General features: G+C 42.5%; 1 protein-coding gene across 1 annotated transcript; it reads left to right on the top strand.

The window, feature by feature from the left end:
- Positions 1-2,133: 2,133 nt before the first annotated feature.
- FAM8A1 (family with sequence similarity 8 member A1) lies at positions 2,134-5,530 on the top strand (the record flags this gene model as incomplete). Its single annotated transcript, XM_010169158.1, has 4 exons — positions 2,134-2,254; positions 4,242-4,365; positions 4,596-4,735; positions 5,068-5,530. Coding segments are annotated over 4 exons (530 nt in total), but the record flags the coding sequence as incomplete, so codon positions are not given.
- Positions 5,531-11,520: the final 5,990 nt, after the last annotated feature.

Here is an 11,520-nt window from a genome sequence, read left to right as displayed (position 1 = left end):
CCCCGCCGCAGTGACAGCCCCGTGTGCTTACATAAGCTGAAATTAAGTGACAGCTGACGGTAACATTGCAGATTTTAAACTGGGATGTCAAAAAATGGAAGTGGTAAGTGCCTCTTCCAGCTCAGTCTGCCTGAGGTGTGTGTCACAGCACCAACATTCACAGCTCCCCGGGCAGCAGCAGATTTCTTGTAGGCGGTCATCGCGATTTCAGAGGATTCCTCCCCTCGCCCCTCCCTGCCTCTCTGCAGGAGATCACTGCTTTGCTGCTGGGAACAGGAGGACAAAAAGTGCCTCCAAGCCTCAGCTGCTCTGTGGCTGACTGGTGCAAACCCATCTTTAGTACCAGCCTCATGTAAGGTCCCAGGCTTTGAGCTGGAGTGGATGTGTGTTGCGTTTGGTCGTCCCCGCTGTGAGAATAGGCACTGCTGGCAAAGTAGTGGCTTTCTGATATGGGGAACGTCTCAAATCACTGCAATGGAAACCTGCCAGAGTGTAAGGGTTGCCAAAGTTTCTTAATGTAATAGAGTTTAACATGAATCCTTATTTTCTTAGGCCCACTCACACCTTCTTCTTTATTCTGTCGTTGAATTTAATATATTCAAAAGAAACTGTGCCACTAACTTCACAGCATCACAGAATGGTGAGGGTTGGTAGGGACCTCAGGAGATCATCCAGTCCAACCCCCCTGCCAAAGCAGGTTCCCTACAACAGGTTGCACAGGAAAGTGTCCAGATGGGTTTTGAACATCTCGAGATGGAGACTCCACAGCCTCTCTGGTTCAACTTCAGCAAACGTGCTCCTGTTACCAGAGCAAGTGAAGCTTTTATCTGGGATTGGGAGGCTGGCTGTGCTCCTTCTGCCTTAGTTGAAGAATCTTTAATTAGAATTTAATTGACAACCTGGGCTTGCTTAGGCAATGAGAATTGAATCCATTTTAGTATTACGTATGTAACAGTTGTGCTGCTCGATAGTATCAGTGCAGAGTCATCTGTGAAACTCATATGAGACACAGATAAATAAACCGAGGTGTGTTAAATAAGAACTCGTTCTCACCTCGTGGCAGCTCGATTTTCTGACCCCATTTAACAAGCGCCCGAGTGCCACGGGCTTTCAGCTTTGCTTGCACAGGTTGTGAGGCCAGGGCTGGCAGCGTCACTCCCAGCAGCTGAGCTGTGACACTTGATGTCACATCATTCTAACTGACACCTGATGATGTGTTTTTGAGATTGGAGTAAGGAACGCTTTTCTTTCCTCTTCCTTTTTCTCCTTTCCCTGTGTGCAGGGGGAAGGCAACACTAACAAACCCAGTCGCTGTTTTCCACGAGTTCCATCCGGTCCTGCTTGAGTATTTCTAAATGAAGCTTTGATGCCAGTCCTTGCTGGTTTCATGTCAGAGTCCTGTTTGTCCTTTGGGAAGCAGGAGTAGATTATTGTGCAGCTCTATTCCTTGGAAACTTTCTCAGATGCTCTTTAATGTTTTCTTGGCTTTAATCACCTGAGGCAGCGTTAGCCACAGAGCTTGTAGCTGTGACTACTTGGTGTCCGTCTGCATTTGGCCAGTTAAAACTGCAGAAATGTGTTAGGTTTTCTGGCTCATGGTACACCAGAGTGCTGTTTTTATTGTTATTATAAGTAGTCTGTAGGAATGTTTATGTCAAGTATGACTGATATTTTCACCTGCTCCTGTTTCTGGGTCTGAGAGGAGACAAAATAGGCTGTGTTTTACTGGAAGCCTTGCTGCTGAGCGATAGAAAAGTTGTGGTAGATCCAAGATCTAATTTTCCTTTTATCTGAACTCTCAGATTTACTGAAATCTGTTCTGTGGGAGGCTGCTCTAAATGAAAGAACGCAAAAATTGATGCATCATCAGTGTCCTTTGGTTCTTTAGTGGGGTGGGATGTTGCCTGTAATCCTAATTATGAAGGGACTCCAGAGTTATGAGCTTGATTCATTTAAGAAGGTTCTTATAACTCAAACAATTCAGATGACTTTTTATTCATACACTTTTAGAATTTTTATTAAAGATAGGAGCTGAGACCGAGATCTTGGTGACGTTCTTGCAGCAAGGTGAATGTGAAAGGTTCTTTAGATGATGGTGTTCAAGCTGGGTAACGTTAACTCTTTCTGTTCCAGGCCGGGAGTTCGTTATCCCGTCGCTGGCACACAGGTTCATAGCCGAGATGGTGGATTTCTTTATTCTCTTCTTTATAAAGGCAACCATCGTTTTAAGTATTATGCACCTCAGTGGAATAAAGTAAGTGGAACAATTTAAAGCTTTGTTGTGTATGGTTTTAAGCTCTTTGAGGTGTCAGGATGTATATATATGGCATGCTTATGCATACGATGGCACTTAACTGTCACAAGCTGAGGAAGAAGCACCTCTAGGTTAACCTCCTTTTAAATACTTCAGCTGATGGAAACAAAGAATTTGTACAGGTGTCTTCATAGGCTCACAAACTCCTTACTAAGGATAGATCAGACTTGCACTTTTATTGGGGGCGGGGGGGCAATAGCAAGATTTTTAAAAAGTCCTTTACAAATTTCAAAGCAAAAATATTGACAAATAAACTGTTTGGGTTTTTTTTTAATTAAAAAAGTCTTTAAAAATATACTGGATCTGGCTGGGATGGAGTGAATGTTCTTCATAGCATCTCCTGCCGTGCTGTGTTTCAGATTTGCAAGCAAAACAATGCGAACTCACAACAACAACAACAAAAAATAATCACATCCTGTGTGTCAGATGTGTAGGTACTTTTAAAATACAGCCTGATCGCTGGGAACGCTGCCGTGCTGCGGTCTTTACTGGGGGCAACTAGGAATTCTTAAAAAGTATGATTAAGCATCCAGTGTATCAACTAAACACTAGCCTGAGAGATTCTTAATGTCACGTTTTTGTACTCAGATGTAACTGTTTACCTCAAAAACTGTTTCTTTTTTGCCTATTTCTCTGTTACCTGCCTCTTTAACTGTAGATATCTTATTCTGTACCTCACTTAGTTCCTCTGCTTTGTGCTGGTGTAATAAAGTATTCCAGTTAAACTATCTCATTAGGAGATGAGAGCTTGGTGTAGTCAGTAATTCCATGACTGTACATCTCAGAATCCTGGTTTTCTGCTAACAGCCTTCCAAAGGTTGACTGACTGTAAACAGATACTGTACAGGTAACATCTTCCAGACACCTAAAACTGCTGCTTGAAAGGTGTGTGGAAGAGGGTTAAATCCAAAACAATAAATATGCCAATGATCAGTGGGGTTTTGTTCAGATTAAGCATGCAATTAAAATGCCAAACTCTTAGTTCTGTTTAGTTGTCAAAACCTCCAACTCTAACCTGACACCTTCTATTTCCATCCTGGTTTTAGTAGGCTGGAAAGATGGGGAACAGCTCTAAGTATATTGCTTCTGTGAAGCAGTCAGGGTGATGGAAAGAGAGGGAAGCTTTCCAGTTATATTCACTATTACTGCTTTTGCAAGAGCCAGGAAGTTGCTTAGAAGTAACTGGAGAGAAACATTCTGGGTTTGGTTTTTTTTGCTTGTGAGATGTGGTGTGCTGGGGGCGAGGCTGAGGAGTTGGCATGAAAAAAGTGCCGGCCCCATCTGGGCTGTCCTCGCAGGCTTGAGATGGAGACTTCAGGCCTAGGGTGTAGCGAAGGGAAATGCAGGTTGTGCCGCGCTATTTTCTTAATTCCTCACCTTTTTTGATCCTTAAGTCTGACTAAACGAGGGCAAGCAGTACAGATAAAGAGGGACTGTTTTGAAGTGGGACTGCACGTTTCTGTGAGAAGCAATTCTCGCTTGGATGGGTCAGAGAAAAGCCAGCAAATCGGAGAATCAGAGAGTTGTAAAATGCCACAATGCCACCTTTTTTTTTCCCTTGAGAGTTCCTGTGAGGAGGAGAGTTGGATGCCTTCCATTTATACCGTGTTAGATGATCACATGCAGAATCTCTTGTTTCTCTCCCAAGAAGCGTTAGAATTTTCAGAACAATTCTGCAGCTCGCTACCCAGGGACACCATTGTGCAAGAGCTGCAATAAAGCAAGATCTTTGCTTAATGAAGGAGACAAAACAAACTAGGCAGCAACTCGGTAGGAAACCCAGTGTTGTGAATTTTAATGGCTTGTTTAGTATCAGAGAAGCCAAGGAGCTTTTGTTCTTTTGCTAACAGCAGAGCTGGAGGAGTGAAATCTCATACGAAGGTATTGGGAGAAGGATGGTTTTAAAGTTCACTCTTATTTTGCACAGGGACATCTCTAAATTTGCCATGCATTACATCATAGAAGAAATAGATGAAGATACATCCATGGAAGATTTGCAGAAAATGGTGATAGTAGCTCTCATCTACAGGTTGTTAGTCTGCTTCTATGAGGTAACTCATAAAAATTAACTAACTTCTGTAATTAATATATTGTCAGTTGTTGAATAAACGGTTAAAAATAATCTGTCACCTTTAGTGACCTGTAAAGTAAATCCTCCTGATGGTGTTTTGGATTGTGTTGAAGCGTGTATGACTTCCACCTAGTTTTGATGAAAACCAAGTTTGCTGGATCAGCCAACAACGTGGTGTGGCGTGGACCTGAGATAACTTTTCTTTTACAGATAATCTGTATTTGGGGAGCAGGTGGAGCCACCCCAGGGAAATTCTTGCTCGGACTGCGAGTCGTGACGTGCGATACCTCCGTGCTCGTGGCGCCCAGCCGTGTGTTAGTCATTCCCTCTTCCAACGTCAGTATGACAACGTAAGTGCCCTCAGCTCACACATGCTGCTTTCAGGTTACTAGTGTAGAAAGCGTGTGAGTTGGGAGGAAAGACACCTTTTCATCATTATCTGTCTTCACAGTCATTAGATTGCAAAATCTGTAGTTAAAAATCTGTGATCTAAGAATACACCAGTAATTACTCAATCTTGTCAATATTTTTACAGTTAGATGGTAAAATAATCTCCTCTAAGATGTGGAGATTTGATTTTTGTGCTGTGCAAAACTGAGGCATTAAACTTGAAAGTAAATTACCTACAAATATAAGCAGAGAGGTGGAAAATAAAGTGTGGAATGTTTTATTCTCATTTTAGGTCCACAATACGAGCTTTGATCAAGAATTTTTCTATTGCTTCATTTTTTCCTGCATTCATTACACTGCTGTTTTTCCAGCACAACAGAACAGCCTACGATATTGTAGCAGGGACTATTGTGGTAAGAAGAAATGGAGTCAGATGATGCCAAAAGATGAGATTTCCAGACTGGTTTTGAACATCCCCTCCCACCCCCAGTGAACAAAGACTTACCCCAAAACTGAAATTGAGGTGTCCATCAGAATCTTTTACCCAAATTCAATGGGAACTGATTCAGAAGCTAAAGAAAATGTTTTGCTCCAGTATGATGCCAGCAGCTACCTTCAAAGTATTGGGAGTTTTGACAAATGCCAAAGAAATCTGGGAGAAACAATATGGAATAAATCAAGAAGTATTAACCTCTGACTGATGAGAAGGCGGCTGTATTAACTGCAGCCAGGAGCTGCTCTGTTCCTCAGTCTGTGGAAAGCAGATACCTGGAAATACTCCACCTGAAAAGAAACAGAGCTCCTACGGTTTGGGATGTTGGCAGGTAACTAGAAAATCAAGTTGTTTTCCAAGCATCTGATAAACTCTGAGGGGATGAGAACTGCAGTATTACACAAGAAGGCAAATCATACTAATTAAGTTGCCACGTGTGTAGAGAGAGAGAGAGAGAGATGAGCAGTGTTCATGTTCCTTATTACTGCTTCACAGATCATCTTCCCTCACCTCCAATTTTAAGTATTTTCTCAGCACACTGATGTAACAAGTTTTTGCATGATTCTCTCAAGCACTGTCACTCGTTTCACATGTCAGAGCTCACGAAGAGGTGAGATCAGAGCTGCTTTTTCTCCAGGAAGGGTATGTTACGCTGCAGTGTTAGTGAACTGGCACGTGTAAATAACTCCGGAGCTACACACAGGATCATGCCAAGGAAAGGTAACTTTTTTGCTTCTGTTGGGGAGTGAAAGCACTTGTCTATTCCTTGCATATAATACTGAGCAAAACAGCTGTTTCAGGAGCATGCAGAAAACATTACCTGAAATGTGGAATGGGTGTCAAGCTACAGAAGTACAAATACTTGTTATTTTCACTTTATCATTCTGGCTAATTGTATATTCAGAATAACTTAAATACTGAATAAAGCAGCCTAATATTTTGCATGATTACAGAGCTTTTGAGAATTGGTTTATTCTCATGTCAGTACCTTGGGAAAGGAATATCAGCAACAATGTTAATGGTTTATTAAAATCTGAGTAAGAGTTTGGAATTCTAGAGCCCTGGTCCTGGGTGCTCCTCCCTTAGGGGTAACTTCTGAAGTTCTCACTCTACCTTCAGTTTTGGACAATGGTTTGGTTCACAACAGAAATGTTTGAGAGCTTGGTTATCTCTCCTGCCTTCAGGTGAAATAATTTAATCAGTAATGTCTTCATGTTCTGCAGTATTTTAATGTGACAAGTGGTAATATTCTGTGTATAAATATAACATGTAGCTGCATTCTCATCTTCACTTACAGTGATGTTTCAGGTCCAGATCCACTGGTTAATAGTAGGAGAAGGACGTTTCCCCATCAGTTCCCTCTCCAGAATGAAGTCACTACCTTTTTAGATCATGACTATTGGATATTTCTGGAAGGGGGAAGGGGGAGAAATCCATCTCTTCTTGGCTAGAAAACTGATTTCAGTCTTTACATAATCAGAAAGTATCTGTACCAAAATACCTCATCATTTTGAGGGTTACTTTTATTTTACACTAATAATTTATTACCAAATAAAAACTTTGCCATCTTAAATGTACCACTAGCATTAAATGTACCATCAGAGCAACGTTACTGACAAAAACCTCTTGGCAGTAACTGGCAGTAAGGCCTGAATGAAGCACCCTTTGGAGGTTGTTGGACCACTGAAAGTAAAGATGTGGAGCTGAAGCAGAACTCGATACCAGTTAACTGGTCTTTCAAAGAATTGCAAACTGCTGTTAACAGTTCAGGCATGGCAGTTAAGCCTGACAGAAGCAAAAGGAAAGTCCCTTCTAGGGAGAGTTTTGCCCATTTACAGTTTCAGTAGGAATACAGAAAGAACTTTTGTTCTATTTACCACGGCAGTGACCTAGAAACTAGGAGAGAAAACCAACACTGTTGGCTAAAACTTTATTGCTGCCACCTCAGGTATAAGGGAAAGTATCTCCAGGCCTGTAGAAAAATACCACCGGTTCCACAGGAGGTGAAGAAAAAAACTTACAATTCAAGAGCAGAGAGCCTGGCCCTGGAAATACGCATCCACTGCGCTCTTGTAGCTGCTGGCTTTTAGTTTGTAGAGTGCACTGCAGGTGCAGCTGTTTTCTGTTTGTAGGATGAAGAGTATTTGAAAGGCAATAGAGCAAAGGGGGAACAAACAAAGTTAAATTGGTGGCACTTTTCACATGTACATCTGGAAATACATCATTGCATCTAATCCTTCCACAGCTACAGGGGCAGGAAGTGACTGTGAAGAGCAGTTTACATGGGTGGTTTTAAAGTCTAGTTGCTGAATAGTTATAGAAATAGCCATGGGAACTCTGGACACGTTAAGACTCCCACGAGAACAGAAGTTAGTTAGCTAGTTAGCCTTTGTCCTCCTGGTGAGCCGAGTTGTGGTTAGAGGAGGATTTCATTTCCTAACACCGACACCTGGAGCTGTCTGAGTGCTGACAGCACTGGGCTGAGCAGGAGAAAAGACCCCAGAAGGCATTTACAGCCCTTTTCAGTTCTAGCTGAGGTCCCCAGACAAACAAGAGCATTTCATTTCACTAGAACAACATCCACTCTCTAAGAAGCTCTTCCAACCTCTACAGAAGTGTAAAAAACCCCCAATTACTCATTTTCAGTTGGGTGCTCTCTTTCCTGGGGCATGTTTCTAACATTACCTTTATTTTCTTTTAGTTCTAGCACCATTAACAGCCAGAGAGCTGACCCCTGTCTACAACACAACCCTCCTTCCTACCAGGGACCCTCTAACTAATTTGAGATCCTCTAAACTCAGCGTCACTGTCCCAAAGCAGAGGCTGGAGAAAGCACACGCCCTCACTCCGTGAGCGCATCCCCTCGTACAGCTCGAGCTGCAGATGCCATCATGGGGAGATAAAACTGCCAGACAGTATTTCATAGTTTTTATTGATGGCATTTATCCCATGGTTTAACATGTTAATTATACTGTAATAAACATGGCTTTAATATTAAACTTTTCCTTATTATCCAAAGTCACCACAGTCCATTTCAGTAAATATAAAAATATATACTTAATACTTTGTACAATACTGGTTTTTGGTCCAAACAAAAATGGATCAGAAAAGCCAATAAACTTACTTTAAGAATTCCCAATTTTAAAGATTTTCTAAATGGATTTAGGCAACTTTGAATAATGGGATTTACATAAAATCTGAGACAATACTAAACAAAAAAATGGCCGTAACACACACAAAATTAAAATTTCAATTTCACAGATTTGTTATGCCAAAAAAGTACATAGAGAAAACAAAATTGTATTTACACATGTTTCATAATAAAATAAACAAAGGCGAGACAGGTGATAAAGGGCTGTAAGAATGAAAATATAGAAATAGCATATAATTATTAACTGAAGAACTACAGATCTCACAAGTCCTTAGCACGGATCATCCTCGTATCAGTCTTCCTCTAGCAGAAAAAATTTAGTGCACGATACACACCCAAAACTCACTCACTTCACACATACACCAGCACAAACTGGGCGCAGAAATCATTCGTTATCCACATTCTCTACTCTATACAGCATCCCTGGCCGAGAGAATTACAGGGTGGAGGCGGCGGATGAGCACGTGGTGGTGGTGGTGGTGCAGATGAAGAGGTATTGTACAAGCCCTTCCCCTCCCCGGGCGGGCTCTCCTCGCGCCTGGCACCACACCCTGCCCGGGCACTGACAGAAGGAACTTGCTGGAGTCTAAAAGAAGTTTTGCTTGAGAATCTTGGCCGTTGCCAACTCTACTCGTTACCAAAAATAATAATAATAAAATAAAAATAATTTCTAACTGGGGAGAGGGAAGGGAAGGGCAGCAGAGGTTTTTTTTTTTATTCCTTTAGGCAGATGTGACTTCAGCTAACCCAGCATGAGGTACGATCCCAACAACTGAACAATGCCGGGTAGTAGCTGCTTCCAAAGTTGCTTTATCAATCGGGGCCATTATTTTCTACGTCTAACTGCAGTCTTTATCTTCCGACCAGAAACCGAAGATCCAGAGGCAGAGAAAACATTTTTCCCATTAGTCCTATCAAAAGAAATTAGTAGTTCAGAGTTTAGGACAGTGTAGCTGAAAAATTCAGTAGCAGCACTGAGTAGATAATCCAGAAACAACTGTTTGATAGTCTTGTCTCCCTAGTTATCAGCTGGTAAACAAATGGCAAATGATGAACAGGAGGAAGGGAGTTCCAGAAACCAAAAGCAATTAAATCTCTCTTATTCAGAAGGTAAGTGGCAGCATAACGGTTAGATACGGATCTTACCTTTCCAGAACAAGACAAGAGCACATAAGTTGGTGTGTGATATTTCTGACAGCTAGGCTCCTTTAAAGACACCGCTGCTTAGTTAGCCCCTCAGGCATTCAACACACGGAAGGGTGCCCCACTTAGTGTCACACTCCGAGGTTGATCTGAACACCTCACGATAGAACAGCAGCAGAGGCTGAACACCGTCCACTGATACAACCCGAAGCTCAAGTGAAATTCTGATACGGTCTCTTACCCCACTGTAAATGTCGGAGGCTGGCTGAAGGAAAACCCCGAGGAGCCAGAAGGCTGTGCCGGTGCTGCCGCTGCAGGAAGATTTGCACCAAAAGTAAATACTCCGGGGTTACTTGGGAAGTTGAAATTAGAAGTATTACTTCCAAACTGGAATACAGAACCTGGGAAGACGGGGTGGAAGCAGAAGGGAATAAGAAAGTTGAAGTTGAGAGTTCATCCTTGCCAGCAAAATCCTCACGTTCTTCCCACTTATCTTTAGAGGAGTTTTTTTACCAGGTTGCTCAAGATGACACTGAGTTGGGGAGGGGAGTGCAGCAGCAGGAACACTGCCCTACTACAGCACAGGGGATTCATTCACTTCAGCACAGCATCAGGAAGGGACTCCTGAAGCAGCAACTGATAATGAATTGTTTGCAAGCTTCTGTACCACCATTAAGATGACACCTGTGCATACTGAAGTTTATTATGAATAAAGTCTTAAATTACAGTATTGAATCACATAGGTTTGATATTCAAGCAACCTTTCTCGTGTTGATGCAGTTGATCTGGGGACTCTGAATTAATGTGCTAACACAGCACCTCATCTTAAAGAATAAATAAATAAATAAATTCCTTCCATCAAAGTAACTGATAAAGCAACACAGCTGATCCAGGGAGATCTTTAAATTGCTGCCTGATTAATGAAAAACTGACCGAGTAACATGGGTGGTGTGCCAGTTAATCTACTGATTTGAACAAAAGTGTTGGTTACTTTTCATGGAGGCTACTTGGTAAGACTTTGGAAAAAAGGATGCTTTTCCCTCTAAGAATTGGATGTGATGACAGCAAACACACACGTTCTGGCGGTGTGTTTTTCAATAATTACTAGTGTGGAAAAGGTTTTTCTTACACTTAAATTATCAGGCTCATTCTATTCTCTGCCCCCTTCCCACAGTATTTTCTACTTCATTAGTAAAAAGAGCTTTAAAGAAAGTCTTAAACCATGTATGCCTAAAAGTAATTCTGACCATACTCTTACACAACAAAGCCCCCAATCTAAATAAATTACCAAAGCTTGTTAATGAAGTCAGATAACCAAGAACTAACAAATCCAAACAGAACAGTTTTGCACTGTCTCTGCCGTTCTGGTTCGCACAATCTTACCAGTGAAGGCTCCGTGGTTTTCAACGTGTCCTTTTAATCACTAGATTTCTCAGGAAAATAAACCCCAGCGTTTAGTGGGAGGGCTGCAACCTCCTGTGCTGCGGAGAAGACTTACTGTGAAGCTGGGGTACCCACAGCACATCCTCCAGTCAGGAGTGAGACACAAATGACTTAACCCTTTAGCCATTACTTTTATGGAGGGTCATTCTTACACCACGAGGCAGAAGTCTTCTTCCTCAGTATAGTTTAAGGTGCAGCTTCATTAAAAAATGCAGTAAAAATAGAATCTTTGAGATCCAAAGGGCAGAAGATGGTCGGGCACTCACCAGCACTGGGGGTAGCAGAGCCAAACCCTGGCTGCTGGGTCGCTTGCTGTCCGAACACGGAGGGCTGGGTGCTGCTCATCACCGTGCCGAAGGCAGGAGCAGCCGGCTGAGCACCGGCCGAAAACAGGGTTGTCGACAGCGATCCGAAAGTGGGAGCGCTCAGCTGGCCCGAGCCCTGGCTCTGCCCAAACGCTGGGGGTGGCTGAGCGGCCCCGAACGCTGGGCCGGCAGCTGGTGCCGAGGGGCCAG

The sequence above is a fragment of the Antrostomus carolinensis genome, unplaced genomic scaffold, assembly GCF_000700745.2.
Source record: "Antrostomus carolinensis isolate BGI_N321 unplaced genomic scaffold, ASM70074v2 scaffold38765, whole genome shotgun sequence".
NCBI lineage: Eukaryota > Metazoa > Chordata > Aves > Caprimulgiformes > Caprimulgidae > Antrostomus > Antrostomus carolinensis.
The sequence above is the reverse complement of the archived record's forward strand: the minus strand, read 5'-3'. Positions and strand labels throughout refer to the sequence as shown.